This window comes from Pseudoliparis swirei, chromosome 4 (genome assembly GCF_029220125.1).
Source record: "Pseudoliparis swirei isolate HS2019 ecotype Mariana Trench chromosome 4, NWPU_hadal_v1, whole genome shotgun sequence".
Lineage (NCBI taxonomy): Eukaryota > Metazoa > Chordata > Actinopteri > Perciformes > Liparidae > Pseudoliparis > Pseudoliparis swirei.
Genome location: NC_079391.1, coordinates 27,121,593 through 27,142,298, shown reverse-complemented (window position 1 = coordinate 27,142,298; position 20,706 = coordinate 27,121,593). Strand labels below are relative to the sequence as shown.

General features: G+C 42.5%; 1 protein-coding gene across 1 annotated transcript in view; it reads right to left on the bottom strand.

Moving 5' to 3' along the window:
* The window catches only part of lrrk1 (leucine-rich repeat kinase 1), a 77,628-nt gene extending 60,528 nt beyond the window's left edge, over positions 1-17,100 (bottom strand). Inside the window, exons 1-2 of the mRNA XM_056412011.1 lie at positions 16,961-17,100; positions 15,882-16,025 (exon numbers count right to left, since the gene is read on the bottom strand). Coding sequence (XP_056267986.1) covers positions 15,882-15,951 — 70 coding nt within the window. The 5' untranslated portion in view covers positions 15,952-16,025; positions 16,961-17,100. The remainder of the gene's footprint in view (positions 1-15,881; positions 16,026-16,960) is intronic.
* Positions 17,101-20,706: the final 3,606 nt, after the last annotated feature.

The following is a 20,706-nucleotide window of genomic DNA, read 5'->3' as shown; positions in this document are numbered from 1 at the left end:
GCTCTTGCCCCACCACGCCCTGTGACAATAGTGGGAGCTAAAAATAAGCACACTAAACTCACATTACACTATTTGGTATTCAAAAGCAACACTAATGCGAATCCTCTTGTGCTCCTCATATTAATATCACATATTTAGCTTGAATCTTCTAGAAGAGCTAATGGTGGAATATGGTTGAAGCACTGAGGCTTTCCAGCCAAATGTGTGGAGAATGTTTTAATTTCTAGACTCGTGTGAAAATTGAATTGGTGATTATTGTGTACATTGGGCAAATGAGGCACGGTTTCAATTTGCGCAAAATGAGTTGATGGGATGTGAATGAAACAAAAAGAAAAGTAAAACATGGTGAGGTGTTCTGCTCATACACAACACACACTAGATAGGGGTCTAACATATTAAACGCTGGTGAATCTGCGCCTCACTGTCCATTACTTTGGTTATTTGTTTCCCCCACGAACATTTCTGTTTCCTCTTTCAGCTCCGTTTCAGCGACATGGGCCTGCAGGCTTTCCTTTGAATAATTAAGACAGAGTATGACCGGCCTTCTGAGAGGCAAGGACAAATCCTGAGGGAGTGAAACCATTAGACACATGTGCACCTCCCATCCGCCATCGATACTCCCCTATCACGCCATTACATGGGCTGGGAAAGCTACAAAAAAATAAAAAAAGAGGAAGAGAGACGGATGAGGCTGCCAACATCTCTGAATTTCCTCCTTTATTTGTCAATCTGGTTGAGCGTGGTTTTAATTTGGAGATCAAAGGGAGCATAAACTCCTAACTTCTGCTACAGGAACGAACAACATCAGTGTGGAGCTGTGGATGTGATGAGAGAGGAGGAGACTTGAGCATCATCAGTTCACGTGGCAGAAATGAAACTCGAGACCATGATACAGACATAAAAACAATACACCAGCTCGAGATATCTGCTGACACACAGTCTCTGATACCACTGTTCTTTTCCCAACAAATTTCCCAGAACCAACAACATGTCACTTGCAACTCGATCCATACATCCTGGAACTTGACATGCAAAAAGTAACACACCTATAGGGTTAAACTCTTTCCTGCACCCACTCATACGAGATACTACTACATTGTTCATTTATTAAACCGTGTATTCAAGTCTCGAAAAGTATTGAGGTTCATCTCATTTGCAATGATGATGAAACATTTAAAGAGTAAAATAAATCCAAACAGAACAGGCTTAAAAATTCCATCTGCAGAAAAACTAAAAGAAGATTTAAGACCTTTTAGGAGAGCGAGTCCTGTGGTTCAGTCCAGCATAGATGATATATATATAGGGTGGTGAATGTCCAATAAGGCATTTATGGATGAAAAGATACCGGAGTCCATCACACCTCTGTGCCAGAAAGGATGAACTAACTTTGTGAGACATAATACAATGGTGAGTGTCATCGGGATCTCAGGTGATGAATCTGAGTGTTTGAGATTGGAAGCAGCAGCATTTAGAATATGAAGCTATAGCTTCATATTCTAAAATTTAAATAGACTGCTGCTGAGGAGATTTTCAGAATGATGTTGAAAATATGTATACTCTGGGACTTTCTCCATATTGCCACCAGTCAGCATAGATAGTCGTAGATATAAAAAAAAAATTTTAAATGCACCAGACAAAAAAACTCTGGAAACAAAACGGCAGTCCGGTGTTTCAATGCTAACTTTTGGCGCTCTACAATTCTCTACATGCTGATGGAGAAGCATTTCTATTAAAACAAATAAACAGACTTCAGGGAGTAATAACTATTTTACTAAACGACCATCACATATCAGCGGGTGTACACAAATTCTGCTGATCAGCATCAGAGTGAAGCTTTCAGGGGAATTTCCACATCGTCATACCAAACATTAATCAACGGTTTCACTTTCCCTCATTCAGGGCTGGACCAGGAAAAAAGGAACCAGCCTCACATCCACATAATCCTTCAACGGAAAAACCCACAAACACTGGTGACAACATCATTTACAGTACACGCCCAGCTAAATCAATCACACTCAACTTTATACACCAACAATATACAATGATCAAGATTAAAGCTGTTAGCAGCATTGATCGGGCCCTCCGACTTTCACGCACGCCGGACGCCTGTTGACGCCACCTGGAACTTGCTTAATGCATTAGACGCATTAGACGCCACTGCTTACACGATATTTCATGCGTGGAGCAGCGGCTTCGTCATGTCATTTTGCAGGGTTTTAAACTTTAATGATTTTGAGTGAATCTTTGACTACTATTGCAGATGAAAGCCAGAAAAGTTGTTTAAAAATAAGCGGAACATGTGAGAATGTGCTATTGTGTTTGTAACACAACAGACTGTCAAATTAAAAGGTAATATTGTAACAGTTTAGTTCCACACCTTCCTTTTATTAGTTATTTTCATCCTGTCTGTCTGTTTCACTAAATATCATGTCTTTCCAGATCCTGCTTCCCATCTCGTTAGTCCAACTCCCTTCACCTGTTCTCTCACTTGCCTCTAATCACTTCCTCGTCAGTCCCTCATTCCCTTCACCTGGTCCTCATGCCCGTCTCACCTTTGCCCATTCCCTCATTAGTCCCTGTCTACTTAGGTCCCCTCACTTGCACTTGTCCTCTGCCAGATTGTCTTGTGTTTTCCAGCCCAAGCCCTTGTGCGTTACATATTGTGTCTTACTGTTCTGTTCCTGAGTAAACGATCATTATTTGCAGTTCTTTGTCCTGAGTCGTGCTATTGGGTGCACTCTAATGCTCCCGTGACAAATATATCAATATAGTCAGGGTAGGAAATTTACATATTTTTTAGGGGGAAATTTTGGCCCCCACTGCCTGAAATTTGGGGGCACTTTTTGAAACTTGTGAAATAACCTTTAACCTTTGTTCAAAAATAATAAATATACTTATTTTGGCTTACAGTATCTGAGCAATTGTCATACAAATTGCAATTAGATTTACCTAATAGTTTTATTATTGCCATATTTATAACAATTGCTCATTTACTGTAAGCCTAAATAAGTATATTTATTATTTTGTTGTCTAGAAATTCAACTTTTTTTTAACAGAAAACATAAATCAGACAATCATATTTCAATTTTATTCTTTATTTGTGGTTATTTGTTATTACATTTTTTAAACAACTATTTTATATTTATTTTTCTATTAATTCTAACTTTTTTTCCTTTTTTTTATCATTCAAAATTATATTTATTGATTTTTTTGGTCTACCTACCTAGTACAGGCAGTACATATAGGAAACACAAAACAAAGAACAAAAACCAAATACTTTTAATTCATCAAATTATGGGGGCATTTTTTGCCCCTCTCCTCCTGATATCAGGGGCAAAATTATATTTCTTTGGGGCAGTTTTGCCCTTTGCCCTCGTGTATTTCTGACACTGAATATAGTAATACATATTGGCAATAGAGACCAGTGAGGAGTAAAAGAGAAAAGGCTCTGCGGTAAATACAGATGTCGAGAAAAGTCAATTTGCTGTTAGTCGAACACTTAAATTTAACACTGTGAGCTTTCATTTGCAGATGTTTTGTGAACAGCTGTATCCACTTCTGCATTTTCAGAATGTAGTTCAGATAATTCATTGCAACATCGAACCTGAATCTCACCATAGTGATGCTTATTTCCATGGCTTTACAACTATTATTAGCCAATTCTAGCTCTCCAAACATATATATATATATATATATATTTAAAGATGGGAAACCACATATATGGGCTGCAGAAGTTCTCACCCTGCACGTAGTGCGCTCAGTGTTTGGACCTCTGTATTTCTTAAACCCTGCATATGATCATGGTTTCTCTACGGGTCAGTTACAGTCAGTGCTCATTGGAATGACTGAGCCAGTACTGAATTCAATCAGTGGTGCCTCTCTAGTGGTGATGAAACTTAGAAAAGGCCATTTATATCTAGGTAGGGAGCAGTTCCTCTTTCAGGAAGTCCACCATGTTGCACCACCATGTTTCTGCAGCAGCCCAGAATGTACACACCAACACTGGATCTAAAAAGTGCCCTTTTAAGTTATTAAAAGGTAGTGATGCAGTGGTGAAAACCAGGACAGAAGACAGGAGGACACAATGATAGAAGACTAGGACAGAAGAGGGGAGGACAGAATAGGACAGAAGAATAGTAGACTAGGAAAGAAGATAGAGGACATGAGGATAGGATGAAAGAAGACAGGTCTTAGAAAGGCTGGGACTCAAGGGGGCAGGACTCGAGACGAGGTCGTCAGGTTAAAAAACAAACTCTTTACTTTGGGCAGGGTTCGGTACACGGGTAATTAGAGAGGCAGGCAGAGGTATTGGGAGGCAAAGAGTCACAGGTGGACAGAAACAGGTCAAAGCACGGGACGGCCGCCCGGGGGTAAATCGCTGGTAAGCCCATAGACGTTAAAAGACAAACTGGCACAGAACAAGGAGTGGACTAAATACACAGGGGAACGAGACACAGGTGGAAACAATAAGGGCGGGGCTTGCAATCACACAGGAGGGCGACACACAGGGATGGAGGAGTCTGAAACGAGATACAAAGTGAGGGACAGAAAACACAACAGAAACAGACAGTGACAACAAAAACTACCCAGAATATCTGGGTGTTACAACAGGAGGACAGAAGAGAGGAGGAATGAAGACAGGAGAACAGAAGACTAGGACAGAAGAGTGGAGGACTGAAGACAGGAGGACAGAAGAGTGGAGGAAAGAAGACAGGAGGACAGAAGACTAGGACAGAAGAGTGGAGGACTGAAGACAGGAGGACAGAAGAGTGGAGGAAAGAAGACAGGAGGACAGAAGAGTGGAGGACTGAAGACAGGAGGACAGAAGAGTGGAGGAAAGAAGACAGGAGGACAGAAGATGTTTATTAAAGAATTTCTTCTTTCAGCCTTTTTAAAAAAGAAATGTACACAGGTGTATTTCACAGTGTATACATACATATCACTGACAAATATGTGGAATTATTAGGTTATTTAAAAACCACGATCACAAAAATATACTGTAAGCAATTTTACTTTTTTATCATGTGGGAGGGGAACAAGGAGAGTGGGAGGTGTGTGTGGGATGCATATTTTCATTTCCATCATGTATAATATATCATCTCAATCTTATTTTTGTAGATTATCGATGTCCTGTGTTTTACATTCTAAAACGTTGCCGGCAGCGCTTCCACTGTGAACCGGGCATTCAAATGTAGCTTCAAACTTCTTTTTCTGCAGTGCAATGCAGTTTAGCTTTTTACATTTTGAATGCGATTTCTTAAACATTTCTGCATTTTAAGCAACACATTTTCGGCAGGAAATGTATTTTCTAGTTCTTGAGAGCGTTAAAAAGCATCTGGAGCAACACGTCCAGCTACGGTCCTCCATTTAAACCCAGTGCAATACACCCGGGCATACTTAAGTGAAATGTATTGACAAGGACATCAGAATCAGGTAAATGTATTCATAAACAGCCACTGCTGTACCGATGAGCTCCACTGGATCATACTGGCTGAGCCAGATCTGATGTCAGTGAACTGTGTATGGGAGCCTTAAGGCACAGCGAGTCCGACATGTGCAGCATATAAACAAGGTCTGCTCCTCTCTCCACTAACCTGCTCATAGCGAAGCAGCGAATCCTCCTCTTCCTCCTGCCTCTGTCACATTTAAAGCGGAGCGCTTTCTATTCATGGCTTCCCTTCGGCTGCTGTGGGGGCTTCGACCGAGCTGTGCTCCCCCGGATGATCTGCCTCTTTTCTAACCCTGTGACTGGCTGCCGAGGATGCGAGGATGGAGCAGGCGGGGAGGGAGAGGATCGGAACAGGAGGAGGGGGTAGCAGGGAGAGGGAGCGGGGAATGATGCTCCTTTGTTTAAGAACCACGCCAGCCTCTGAGCTTCCTGTGTCTCTCTCGCTCACACTGGCTCTGCTCTGATCTACTGCAATTGTACTCCTAATAGCATTGGCTCCTACATCTCTATAAAAACTCACAGATGCAATTCAATTCAGTTCATTTTGTATAGCCTAATATTACAAATTACAAATTTGCCTCAGAGGGCTTGACAATCTGCACACATAGGACATCCCTGTCCCAGGACCTCACATCGGATCAGGAAAAACTCCCAAATATATGGGATTTTTTGAATTTATTTAGAAAATGTGACTAACATAGTTAAATTGTGCTTTAGTCTGGAATTAGTGAATATTTGGGTGTGTTTTTGTACAGAGAGGAATAGGATACGGTAGGCTTTGATACACACAATACTGGTTAGATTCATTGTTGTTTGTAAAAAAGAAAAATCAGCAAACCTATCCTCTAACGTCCATATCTCAGTTCAGTTTCTGGCCAACAGGAGACTTGAGAAAGCCTCAGACTGCAGTGGCGTTCTTTATGGGGTATTATTTACATGCTGCACCGTGTTGATTTGCAGGATAGTCACAAGCTCAAACTGGCAACCCCACTCAGGACCGGACTTCACTAGTGCAGTCACTGCAACCTGCTGGTCAGGGTCAAGGAACCAATGCTATCTGCTCATATGCACAGTATACATGTATGGAATACACAGCTTCATAAAACAGCTATAGAAGGTGTATCCACAAGAAATGATTACATTTTATGATAACATCTTTAGAAAGTTGTGACCATTTCCTGGCTTTTCATTAGCAGGGCTGATGACTCTACATGTTCCACAATTTGCTAGATATCAGAATCAGAATCAGAATCAGAATTGTATTTATTGCCAAGTAGGTTTACACCTACCTGGAATTTGTTCTGGTGTATAGGTGCATACAGTGAACATAAAATGAACATAAAACATAAAACATACAAACACAATAAGTACTATACAAACACAATAAGTACTACAATACAAAAAGCAGGGCAGGAGTGCAAAAGTGCATGTGCAATGTTCAGTGTGCAAAGTAGTGTGTGCATAACACAGGCTTGAGGTGTGGGGGAGGAATAAGTAGGGATAAGTTTAAAATATTAATATAAAATATTAAGCAATTAATAAAGAAAGAGCAATTCCTAACACTGCACCGTCACGTCTGCTTCATGACCTTTGATGACCTTGTTACATGCTTGTTGGTGACTCTCTGTAGATTCGCTCATCAATTGTTCTTTTATGTTAAGGCTCAATATTTCTGTCACCCTTCTTCCACAGCTCAGGTGAGAAATATGAAAGTATTATTGTAGATGCAGAACAAAATATTTTGACATTGAATGAAGCATAATACCTATTTCTCAAACTAGTGACCATTTATTTAAGGTCCTATTGAGAGAAAAGAAAATTAAAATAAATATAGACTTATTGATCCCCGTGGGTAAATTCTTCTCTGCATTTAACCTTAGATATTATTAAGGAACAGTGGGCTGCAGTGAAGCGCCGGGGAGCAACTGGGGGTGTGGTGTCTTGCTCAATAAATTGCTCTTATTAATAAGAGGTTGATAACCGATATTTGGAAAAAAATATATAAAAATGTCATTATTATTATTTAACATTTCAAAACTAAATGCATTTAAGCAAATGTTTAATTTAATGCTGGAATAGAGCATTGTTCAACATTATCTTTCTTTAAAAAATAAAAGAGCAGGAGAAAGGAGAGAGTATGTTTGGATTGACTGAAGTTTTGCCGCGATACAAAAACTGTCTTTGATCTCGAAGCAGACGGGATTCTCCTCTAACTGACCAACAGAGAGACGGCTGACTCATACGACAGCATGTTGAATGTGCGTCAGCAGGTCTGCGTAATGTCTGTATCGAAGTAAAAATATTTCTAAAGGTGCCATAGACCTAACCCAAGTAATCCAGATATACAAAGAAAACCAAACAAATACATTCAGAAATGAAGTTATGTGTTATAAAATGTAATGACACAGGGAAAAAGTATTGTAGACACTTACTGAAATGAATGTAATACTTGGTACAAAAGCCTTTGTTGGTTCAAGACGCCTCCTGTATGGATAAACAAGTCTCGTGCATTGTCCATTCTTCTGTGGGCCTCCTCTATGAACTTTGATCTTTAGTTCTTTCCATAGATTTTCTATTGGATTCCGGTCAACTGATTGGCTGGGCCATTCTAGCAGCTTTCATTTCTTTCTCTGAAACACCGATGAGAGTTTCCTTGTGTTTGGGATCATTGTCTTGCTGAGATGTCTACCCTTGTTTCATCTTCATCCTTCTGGTAGATGGCAGCAGATTGTTATCAAGAATGTCTTGGTAGATTTGTCCATACATCCTTTCTTCAATAATATGAAGTTTGTCAGAGCCGTATGCTGAACAACAGCTCCACCCCCCATGATGTTCCCACCTACAAACTCCATTGCTGGTCTGGTGTGCCATTTGACCTGGACATGGAGTGACTTATGGCATCCAAAGAGTTCCATTGTGGTCTCATCTGACCAGACTATATTCTCCCACGACCCCAGAGGCTTGTCTAAAACGAGCTTCAACATGCTTTTTTTCCTCCAGCAATTGAATCTGGGTGGTGAGCGTGCATACAGGCTACGGCGGTTGAGTGCATTATTTATTGTTTTCTTGGAGAAAAACTGTACCTGCCAATTCCAGGTCTTTTTCTGAAGCTCTCCAAAAGTGGTTGGCTCTTAGACAACTTTCTGATAATTATTTTTCACATCTTGCAAAGGAGCAGGTGGTCGTGGCCGAATCATGGTAAAATGATGTTTTTTCCACTTCCGGATTATAGAATAAGGCTAGAATGGCCCAGCCAATCACCAATTGAAAAGCTATTGAAAGAACTAAAGATCAGAGTTCATAGAGGAGACCCATGGGAGCTTCAAGACTGTTGAATGTCTGGAGAATGGGAACAAAATCCCACCAGAGCAATGCATGCGACGAGTGTCTCATACAGGAAGGCACTTGAAGCTGTCGTTACAAAGGAAAGGCTTTTGAAAGAAGTATTACGTACATTTCATTAAGCATGTTCAATATTTTTTCCCTGTGTCATTCCATTTTATGACACATAACTTAATCTCTGAATGCATTTGTTTTGTTTTGTTTCTAGGAATGTGTTACTTGGGTTGTTTCCAATGTCATATTAATAGTAGGGCTGCAACTAACGATTATTTTGATAATCGATTAATCGGTTGATTATTTTATCGATTAATCGATTAATCGGATAAAAAAACAAAAAAACTCAACCCTTTATTCAAAACAGGGTCCGTACGGTCATGGAAAACCTGGAAAAGTCATGGAATTTTTAAATGGCTATTAGCAGGCCTAGAAAAGTAATTGAAAAAAATAAAATCCCAAAATATTTGGAAAAATAATGAAAATTTGTTTTATTCACATTTTAATTTACACGGTATATATACGGTATGCTTTGGAAATGTCATTGTTAGTTTAAATACTACATCTTCTCACTTTGTCACGTATAGACAGAGTTTTCACAAAATGTTTAATCATGGAAATTTGGTTTAAAGTCATGGAAAGGTCCTGGAGACCCACTGGTCAGCATGTGGATGAACCCGTCACAGACAGACTGACAGCTTTACTCTCCTGAGCAGTGGTCCCCATGTGGCCCCCTGAACAATATCAGAGACGCGTTACGATTTATTATTTTTTCACCTGGCCCGCTGCCGTTGAGATTGCAGTGAGATGCGGAAAAAATGTGAAGTGGTGCTCTTCGCAATAAAACATCTTTGATGGGACGTGTCGCGTCTCGGCCAATCAGCGTTCAGATGTCCACAGCGTTTGGGAAGTTAGGTTAGCTTGAATGTTAGTCCGCTACATTTGCTGCTGTCACGCTGCACGGTGTAGCGACAGTGGCGTCCCTAGGCTAAAAAACCCGGGGCTAAAGCCCCGAATGTTTTTTCATTAGCCCCGAATGTTTTCAACCAAAAAAAAAAAAAGATTTGGTACACAAGTGGTTAACACCTCCAGGTCGCACGTGACGTCATTCACCCAAAACAGCGGAGTCAGACTGGCAGCAGGCGCACGTAACAGCAAGCTGCTGTCAGAGTGTTTCTATGTCTACAAATTTCGCTGCTTCACTCTTCTGGGCTAAGCCCAGCGCCGCCGCTCCCATAACGCGCATTGCTCTGCCGTGATACGCGCCGACACATCCGCGCACACAGGTGAGCACACTCACTCGAAAAACTCACTAGCATCCCCCCCGTCGACAACTCTCGCACTGGCTAAGCCCCGGATATATCCAAATCCTAGAGACGCGCCTGTGTAGCGATACTAACAAAGTACCCGTACGTTAAACACGATGTGATTTAGCATATTTTTAGCATCGATACTTCATTAAAAGAGCGCCCGATCAGAGCTCACGCGCTGCTCCGCTCCGTTAAATGATGTCTGCACGCGCAACGCAGCGCACAGAGCGAGTGGCGCCGTGGCTTATCTCCGTTGCCTTTCTCCGTGGAAAAATATGTTCCGCTATCCGCCACGGAATAAATAACCACGTTTTCTACGTTATACTCTTGTGGAAATGCCACACACGTCGTGACATGTAGCGCCCTGGTGTCTGGGTTCATAACGTCACCCGTAGGCGCACTCAGCTCCGTGAATGTCTCCGACTACGTGAATGACTTCCGCATCCAGCGCCACGTGAGCAGCAGCAGCCAATTAGATTCATCAACAGAGGAGCAGCTCAGCGCTGATTGGCTCTCACAACGCAGCGTTCCGTCTCTCCTCTTCCTCCACTCCGCTCTTGTTTCTCCTGCGCGGCTCTGCGCTCAAATCAACTTTGTTTATACTCCGTGATTTATTGAGCGCCGTAATAATCGCGCGACACAACGAATCGATAATGAAATTCGTTGCCAACTATTTTAATAATCGATTTTTATCGATTTTATCGATTCGTTGTTGCAGCCCTAAATAGCACCTTAGAAAAAAATATATTTACTGACGAAAATGGTGATAGAAAACAAAACAGCAGGGGTGAACTGTTGTAGAATGATCTCAAGCGAAATGTTGGTGAGGAGCTGTATCTCTCCTTGGCAGAGGAGGCGTGATCTCTGTCAGAAAGTGAGGGAGTGTCCTGAGAGGTGTGGTGGAGGGTTATCTCCTGTTGAGGGAGGGGGAACTGTGGAGGTCATGGACCTCTGTTCCAGAGTACCACCTGGTCCTCCTAACCACCCACCCTTCTGAGCTGGGAAGTGGGCAAACGTGTGGCTTCCCAACCTGTGGTGCCATTTGGTGAGGCGGCTGGGACCGGATCTGGTGCCCACTCCAGCACAACATGCTGAGCCACATGCTGCACACCGTGCAGAGGAAAAGCTTTCTCAGGAAAAGAAGTCGACTCTGTCTCTTCTTGGTAGCTTTGAGCGAAGCGCGCTTTCAGTCCAGTCGGCTGTAGGCTTGTTCGTCCACAGAGGGACTTCCACTCCCACGCGTCCTGCCTTGTAGGGACACTCAGCTGAGGGCGCTGACCCCACCCTCCTGTCCACTCTCTCTGTCGTCTCCCGCCCATTCCACGCTCAGCAGGGTCTTCTCGGCCCACTTTACAAGCTCTCCACCACCATCTCTCATCCCCCACTCCTCCTATCTCCCCCTGTGTGCCCTCCTACGCACCTTCGTCTCATCACCACTGTTCTGTCAATCACTCAGTACTGTTGTGTACTGAGGGAGAGGTGGACCAAGGGTGAAGAGGAAGGACAGATCACCTGTGGACAGAACACATCCTGACCCATTTCAGACAGGAAGGAGACAGATCTGTTCAAACTGTATCCTGTGGTGGGCTGGTGAAACAGAGAGAGTGCACCATGACCCGGGAATCCAGCGGCTGGATGGTGCAGCAGCAAACTTCACTGACCAGAGTGTGAAAGTCACTGAGCCAGAGAGCATCAGTTCACAAGTGATCCAGGGTCGATCCAGGAGATCGCAGCTCAGCGACATGACATGAGGCTGCACTCCCAAATACCAGTGGGTGCAAAGTGAGAGCACTGCAGAGGGTCATCCCACCCATGGCCAGAGCAGGGCAACCAGCATCCCATGGCGGAGATCACATGACGGAGGGGAGGGCGGGTGGGGGTAGATGAGCTGAGGCCTGATGGTGCGACCGGGCGAGGGACCAGGGGCGGGCGCACCTCCCAGGCTGGGACTGTTGACGCCTCAGGCTGAGGTTGAAGAGGAGCTGCAGGGTGAGACCTCCTGGGTGGGACAGGGGCTTTGAAACTGCTGCAGCTGGACACCACAGCTGGCAGTGGCGCTGGTCACTGGAACCCTGGTCCTGAGAGAGGGAGGACCTTCTCCTCTGGGGGAGGGATCATCTGGGACTGGGAGCTGTGCAGGTCAGCAGTGGAGGGGAGGCAGAGGGGAGGTGGTGAGGGAGAGGGGGGAGGGAGGAGGGAGGTGGAGGGAGGGGGGGAGTCAGAGGAAGCAGGCATTGGAGGGGGAGGGGGGGGGCCCTGAAGGGATGTCCCTCCACCTTGAGATCTGGCTCCTGCCTGACACCACCTCCCCTGCCCTTGTGTTGTTTTGTTTGTGTTGTTCCCTCCTCCAGCTCCTGTTTTCCCCTCCTGGCCAGAGCTTCCCTTCCAGGTTGCAGCTGCCTTGGCTTCAGCTTCCTCCTCCTGCTGCAGCTCCCTCAGCTCCTGCTCCTCATGTTAGATCTTCCAGCTTTGTTCTGATGTCAGGGGCTTGTTGTTCAGGGGGATGGTCAGTCGTTGTGGGGGTGTGGTGTGTTCAATGATGTTGATGTATTCCGTGATGGTGTTCTTGACTGTGTTGGATTCGTCGGCAGCAGTCCACAGCACACATCCCAGTCCCGTTGACTGTCCAGTCTCCACAGTCACCTCGTTCACTCCAGAGACCACCTCCCCTGCGTCCCACCCTCACAGTCCTGGTGGTCACCAGAGCCTCTTCACCTGGGTGTCTCGACCAGGTCAGGGGACCAGGTCTGGATCCAGGGAACCGCTTGGGGCAGCATGAGCGGGGCTGCATTATTGCGCCTCCAGCACGACAAGTCAAATTTTGTGTAATTGTCTGATCATGTTAGCTTTGTGGTTTGTGTGGTGTAAGTCATGGAAGTTAGTGGTGAATTTTCCAGGCTGAGTGATAGATAAGTCACAGTGAGCAGCATGATGAACACACAGATGTGATTCAGTGAGTGGAACCACACACGCTGAGATGGTGACAATGGCGCGTGCAACTCCACCACAATGGACACGCAAACTGCACCAGCGGCATCCAGTTCCGGGCAATCCAACAGGCGCAGCTAATGCGCACATGGTCCACATGGCACGTTGCACCACCATTCATTCACATAAACCGCCCCCCGCCCCCCTTTCATCTTACCGCTGTGTAGCGCCCTGCGCGTCTCTGCTCGGGCAGTCCTGAAGGCCAGCATCCGGATAGTCGCCGTCCGCCCGCAGCCACAGCTCAGTGAAGCACGAGAGATCTCTCACAGACTCCCTCGGTCGACACCAGCGTCGATCCTTCATCCGTCTTTGCCGCCATTCCTCTTATTCCCCCCCATTGACGCGTTATGATGGGTTTGTATCTCCTGGTTTAGCCCTCCTTTTCCCCTCGGATAGCCTCCACCGGAAGCCTCCTCCGTCCTCCTCCGGGTCTTTTCTCAGGGTCCAGAAAAGGCTGCTGCACTGCGCAGTGCGATCCAGCTGAACGACGAGACAACGCGGTGGTGTGTTTTTTGCTTTGTTGTGTTGCTCACTCATACTCACGAAAACAAAAACAGTAAGTAAGAAGTAAAAAAAAAAAAGTATGGTTCAGGTCGTAACTAAGACACAAAAAAAAAAGAAAAAGAAAAGAAAAAGAAAAAAAAAAAAGACAATAAAATAAAAGCAAAACGCCACTACTGAAACAAGCAGCCGTTGGCACAGCGCTTCACACAAGAAGGCGAAATGGTGATGTGTTCAATGCATAGATATACCACAACATCAGTCAGGTAATCGTGACGGAGGAATTGGGACGATGGTAGAAACCCTGTGTCCTTTAACTCCCACGTGGCGCAAATCTCAAGGACTGCATTTTTTCATCTACGGAATATTTTAAAAATCAGACACATCTCGTCTCAAAGGGATGCAGAAAAACTGGTTCACGCGTTTGTTACTTCTGGACTGGATTACTGCAACTCCTTGTTGTCAGGCTGCTCTAATAAATCTCTTAGGTCCCTCCAGTTGATCCAGAATGCTGCAGCTCGTGTTCTCACTAAAACTAAAAAAAGAGATCACATTTCTCTTGCATTAGCTGTTCTGCACTGGCTCCCAGTAAAATCAAGAATCACATTTCAAATTATTCTCCTTACCTACAAAGCCTTGATTAGTGATGCTCCATCATATCTTAAGGAGCTGGTAGTACCATGTTGTAGTACCTGATGCCATGGCCCTGCTGATGTGCCCCGCCCACTCCTCCTCTCTACCTCCATCTGCTAGATGGATCGTGGAGGTCTGGATCGTGGTCCATGCCGCCTACCAACTATTCATACACTGTCATACTCATTGAATGTGTTGTAACTCTGTCATGATTCCTTCTGTACACATGACATCTATTCTTCTGTCCATCCTGGAGAGGGATCCACCTCTGTTGCTCTCCTGAAGGTTTCTTCCCCCTTTTTCCTGTGAAATATATTTTTTTCTGTTTTGGGGGAGTTTTTCCTGATCCGATGTGAGGTCCTGGGACAGGGATTTCGTATGTGTACAGATTGTAAAGCCCTCTGAGGCAAATTTGGAATTTGTGATATCGGGCTGTACAAAATAAACTGAATTGAATTTAATTGAAATAAACAACCGGGTTTTGTCTTTAGATCCATGACCTCATATTTCCTTTCTGCTTCTGTCTGATGGGAATTACCTTCATGACTTTGCTCCTGACAACACTGTCTGTGAATCTGAAGGAGGCAGAAAGAGACAAGCTCTTGCAAAGATAGGCCTAATACAAGATGGTATGACGTCAATGAATTAGGTTTTAACTGGCCAAGTCAGTTTATGGCGAGAGACTCAATATATCTGGTTGAGATGCTTTCACATCATGTCATTTTATATACGAGGACAGCCAGCATTTACCTTGGGTTGGTGTGAATTTTATTTCGGGGCGGTTTGGTGAAAAGAGTTCAGTTAAAGCCCTGAAATTAACTACACAGGATTTTTCAGTTTTTGAATGCAATTTGTAAACCGCTGTGCTTTAGTTCCGACAGAACGTTGCCATTTCGTCATCACATGAATGAACATTTATTAGTAAATAAAAATAATTCCTGGTAACCTGAGATTTTGTCATTGTAACATTCTACCTACACCGAGTCATCTCTGACCTGATAGCTCACACTACCCTCTGGTTTACGTAGCCGACATGGCAGTAGCACAGCCTGGGCGGCCCCAGGCCCACAGGGCCTCCACTGACCTGTATGACGACCTTCCTCCTCCTCCTTACTTGTTAGCTCGTTTGTCTCCCTGTTTGTTGCAATCTCTGAGCCGGGTTGTGACACCTGACACCAAGAGTATAATCTATAACGACATGACCAGCTGATTCTGCACCATGCAGGAGCCGTCTCATGTTGAACCGCGAAACTGGTCAAATATATGTTAACGTTAGGCACAAGGTACGAAATGCCCTCACCTCGACTTAGACAGGAAGTTTAAAAAGACAAATATAACCGCACATCAGTTTCCTTGTTGATGGGAAGAATATGGATAGTCAACCTATAACTTGATCTACCATACTCCTGCATCTACTGCTGCTACTCTCCATCGTCTATCATTAACTTGTTGTCTTTACCACACTGACGTACTAAAATCTATTGTAGTTGTAATCTGTTAGGAGACTACAACTTTCACTGTGTTCGGCACAGTCTTGTGCATCCAGTTAGACAACAACAAATCAAACAATCACACTTTCAGTTCTCCTTTTTTATGTTTGCAAACGTGAACCTGCCTGATGCAGCTGTGGCAGAAAACAAGAAACGTGCTGATTGATGACTCACCGCTTTGTTGCTCCATGCTGCCGGGAGTGTTTCCAGAGTCCTGGGGAAGGCCAACGGACCAGTACGACATTCCTACTGGAATTACTGGTTACCACGATCAGAGCAGAGTTACGCCTGAGAGGACGCCGAGGTTCCGCTGTCACTCTGAACAAAGACAAAGCAGCCATGATGAAGAAAACAACACAATCATATTGTAGCTTTTAATTATGCCCAATTAAGCTGTAAAGGCTAAACACAAGCAGATGCATGTTATAATGATTGACTATTGATATTCTTTCAAATGTTGTGAATGATTGAGGATATCTGATAAATGAAAATACAGATTCCATTGTACTGCACGGAGCAGAAATGCTTGTTTATTCAAAGCTTATTGATAATAAAAATGTTGCTTTTTTCCCCCAGTAATTCAGTAAAACAAAAGTGAGTATTTTTTCTTTTCAATGCAAAATCAACATAATAGTTTATACTTTATTCCAATTATATAGAAAAAAAGTGAATACATAGTTCCATGTTTACATGCATGCACACACATACAGATTAATGACATTAAGATAAAAGTTAGCTGTAACTACACTGGGGAATTCCACCTGGGAAGAATGCTCATCAATTCTGATTTCCTGAGAAACTTTATTTAGTTAGCTTGTTATGATCAATTTAGAACCCCGTAATTATTGATAATGATATCTCCATGAATGCTTTCATCACGATATGATTATATTTAAAGACAATAGATTATCATATTGAGTTGTTGTCCTGGTGTGAAGTAGAACAGATGAACAGTTGTTAGATATGTGAAGGACAATCCGACAGACTGACAACCTGACAGCCTTCAATGCGCTACGAGATTTGCGCGCCTGGGTGGGCGCGTTGATTTAAAATAATACCTCGTTCTGGATTATAATACCACCGTAATAATACTTCATAAGAGTATGGACATCTCTAATAATGAATTTCAAAGTGCAAGTTATTCAGGATAAACAAGCGTGTCAGCTTGTTTTTCCTCTCATGGGAACGCTGCGTGGACCAGAGCCAAAGACGCAGGACGGGAGTTGGTCAGTTATTATTATTTTCCGACTCACCACATGGCTCCGAGGTCCAGTGAGCATCGCGAGAGGCTAAATCAGAGTCCGGGTCCGGGTTCGGGTCCAGGTCCAGATCCAGATCGGCAGCAGACACAGAGGAGTTTGTTGTGCGTGACTTCCTGATTCCACGACGCAAATTTTCCAATCTCCACAGGCACGCAGTGTTCTGTCAGACTACAATCCAGAGGCATTTCCGGTAAAGATTTTCAAAATAACGCTCGACACGCCACTCATCTCAATAACGTTTCAAAATAAAGCCTTCATTAAGCTAACATAATAAACTTTGGGAGAATAGAAAGCCTTCTGGTGTCTTATGAAATATAATTGCCTTCTATAAAGTGTCTCTGGCGTTTTAATTCTAACACTATTTGTTATTAAAAAACACCAGTATCTCTCTAAAAATATAACCATTAGATCAAAATGAATTAAATGTCCTTAGATGTCTCTGTTGTTTCACTTTCCCCTCGCTTATTTGATTTGTGTGCAGACATTGAATGTATCTTGTAATAAATAAACATTCCTAATAGGTGCAAATAATGTGCATTTGATTGTCTTTATTCAGAATTTATATATTTTTTAAATGGAGAGACATACTTATTTCCCTTGTGGGATAATAAACAGCACTCAAACATATATGTTGGTTAAAGTTGTCACTCTCCATTCAAAGATAACATTGTAAATTTGACCTTATCATAGGTAAAGGTTTCTGACAGGAAACAGAGTTCCTTCCAACATTTGAAAGGAAAGGCACAAATCCTTCAGCAGAGAGAACATTCATATTCAATCACACATTCATGAATCAAAAATATATTTTCATACAACAGCTACTCAACAATCATAAATGTAAGCAGTATTTCTTTCTCTAATCTTCCCACGTTATTCCATGCAGGGAGATTTGATGAGATTAAATGGAATTCATATGCAAAACCCTATGATTGATGATTAATCACTATGTGCTGTGCATTTATGTATCGTATGAGATTAATCTGCTTTAAGAGCTGGACGAGACAGCCAAACCAATGTATCATTATAACTACTTTGAGCACTCTTCTGCGAAGGGACGTCTTGGACAGTCGACATAAAAACATGGATGACCTGCAACTTCTTGAGTGAACACATCCTCTCATCTCCGTCAGACTCATTGGGTTCTGATTTGGGGCCCATGAAGAATGTGACACTCGTACGTTCCTGCAGAATGAATTGTCAAAGGTGAGGCGTGGGAGCATTAGAGAACCATAGCAGTTGAACTTGAAAGTATATTATTGATAGTAGAAATAACTAATCCACAGACTGAACTCTCTCAGAGCATTAAGCCACATCTCACTTGCTTCATTAACAGATGACGTTTCTTCAGTTTTCATGGAGATGCGTCTTCTATTATGAAATACCAGATACTCAATAATAGGATGTACATGGAAAGAGGTCACCCCCGTCTTTGTTCAAAGATTTAGTATCTGAGTCACTTAACCCTTGTGTTGCCTTCGGGTCAATTTGACCCGATTCAATGTTTAACCCTCCTGTTACCTTTATATTTACTAACATATTTTACCCTTGAGGTCAATATGACCCCAGCTATTAAAATCTCCAGAAAATTATTAGAATTAATATTGTTTTCCAAGTTTAAGTGTGAGGTACTTTATGTTTGTTTGTTGACTCCCGAAAGAACACCGACATTAAACATTGAATCGGGTCAAATTGACCCGAAGGCGACAGGAGGGTTAAATATTGAATCGGGTCAAAATGACCCGAAGGCAACACAAGGGTTAAAGGTTTCATTCAGGTCATTAACAAACATTCAACAAAATATATATACACAACCGTTCAAAAGTTTGGGGTCACCTAGACAATTTTGTGTCTTCCATGAAAACTCACACTTTTATTTATCAAATGAATTGAACATTTCATAGAACATATAGTCAAGACATTGACAAGGTTAGAAATAATGATTAATATTTGAAGTATTAATTTTGTTCTACAAACTTCAAGCTCAAAGGAAGGCCAGTTATAGCTTATATCACCAGCATAACTGTTTTCAGCTGTGCTAGCATAATTGCACAGGTTTTCTAATCAGACATTAGTCTTCTAAGGTGATTAGAAAACACAATGTACCATTAGAACACTGGAGTGATCGTTGCTGTAAATGGGCCTCTATACACCTATGGAGATATTTCATTAGAAACCAGACACTTCCACCTAGAATAGTCATTTACCATATTAACAATGTATAGAGTGTATTTCTGATTGATTTAATGTTATCTTTATCGAAAAAACAGTGCTTTTCTTTGAAAAATAAAGACATTTCTAAGTGACCCCAAACTTTTGAACGGTAGTGTATATATATATTTTTTTTCTTTAGAAGCTGATGTGCAGAAGCTACGATGTGTGGAACATAACATGTGTGTCCATAAGTGTCCATACGGCAGTTAAATCTGATAAGGCCGTCCCGGTCAATGCTGAAGTGTCATGTCCACCCTCCGCTCAGCAGTTTCTCAGCTGCTGGCCACCGTCTGAGAGCCATGTGGAGGCAATAGATATGCTCTAAATGTTGAATTAAGCACCTTTAATAGAGAGTCAGGAAATGTAGCTCAGTAAGCAGGAAGTCCACTCTGGGAAATCAGATTTAACCCTTGTGTTGCCTTAGGGTCATTTTGACCCGACTCAATATTACACCCTCCCCCCGCCTTTGGGTCATTTTGACCCGATTCAATGTTTAACCCTCCTGTTACCTTTATATTTACTAACATATTTTACCCTTTGGGTTCAATTTGACGCCAGCAATTAAAACCTCCAGAAAATTATTAGAATTAATATTGTTTTCCAAGTTTAAGTGTGAGGCACTTTATGTTTGTTTGTTGACTACCGAAAGAACACCGACATTAAACATTGAATGGGGTCAAATTAATCCTAAGGCGGGGGGAGGGTGTAATATTGATTCGGGTCAAAATGACCCTAAGGCAACACAAGGGTTAAGAAATGGATCTTAGCACTTGAGTAAAATGACAAAACTAAAAGGGAGAAAAGGACCATGGACAAGAGACTGAATTAACAGGAAGAGACATCGGATGTCAACACTAGATCAAAGTCGCTCTCAGCCTCCACTGAGAAAAGGTCAAAGGTCATCGAGCAGGAGTCAGTTGACGACCGGAGAAAGTCAAGGTTGACATTCACCAACTTTGATCAGAGACAGCGCTGACCATTTCCCCAAACATACAAAAATTAGGTCATGTGATGACAACCAAGACATCTTCATGACAAGTGAGTGAACTCCATCCACTGATAAAGGCCACCAGATGTAGCTGCTAACTTTAAAAATGTCCTAATAAGTGGATTCCTCTTTCTTTTTCAAGAAACTGTATTTTCGATATTTTTCTAGAAAGTACTTTATTGTTTGTTACTAAGTATATGATAAATTGGGATTCCATTGAAATAATTTCCCTATTTAAATAAGTACATAAATCTGTATTTATTATTGGCTTGATGTTATATGTTGACTGTTTTTGGTATTGTTCCAACTGACCACAGACTCTATTTCCCCATAATTACTGTGGTTCCAAACCACATACTTATGTCAGGAGAACTGCTGAGTAAATTATTATGGAAATACAAACAAAATATGGTATCCCAACAAATTATATAGACACTGATGTTTTTCACATATCACATACAAATGATATGTGTATGTATGTATCACACATTGATTAATCTCAGACTGTGAGTACTTTAAAATAAGGGGGAGGTGCCAG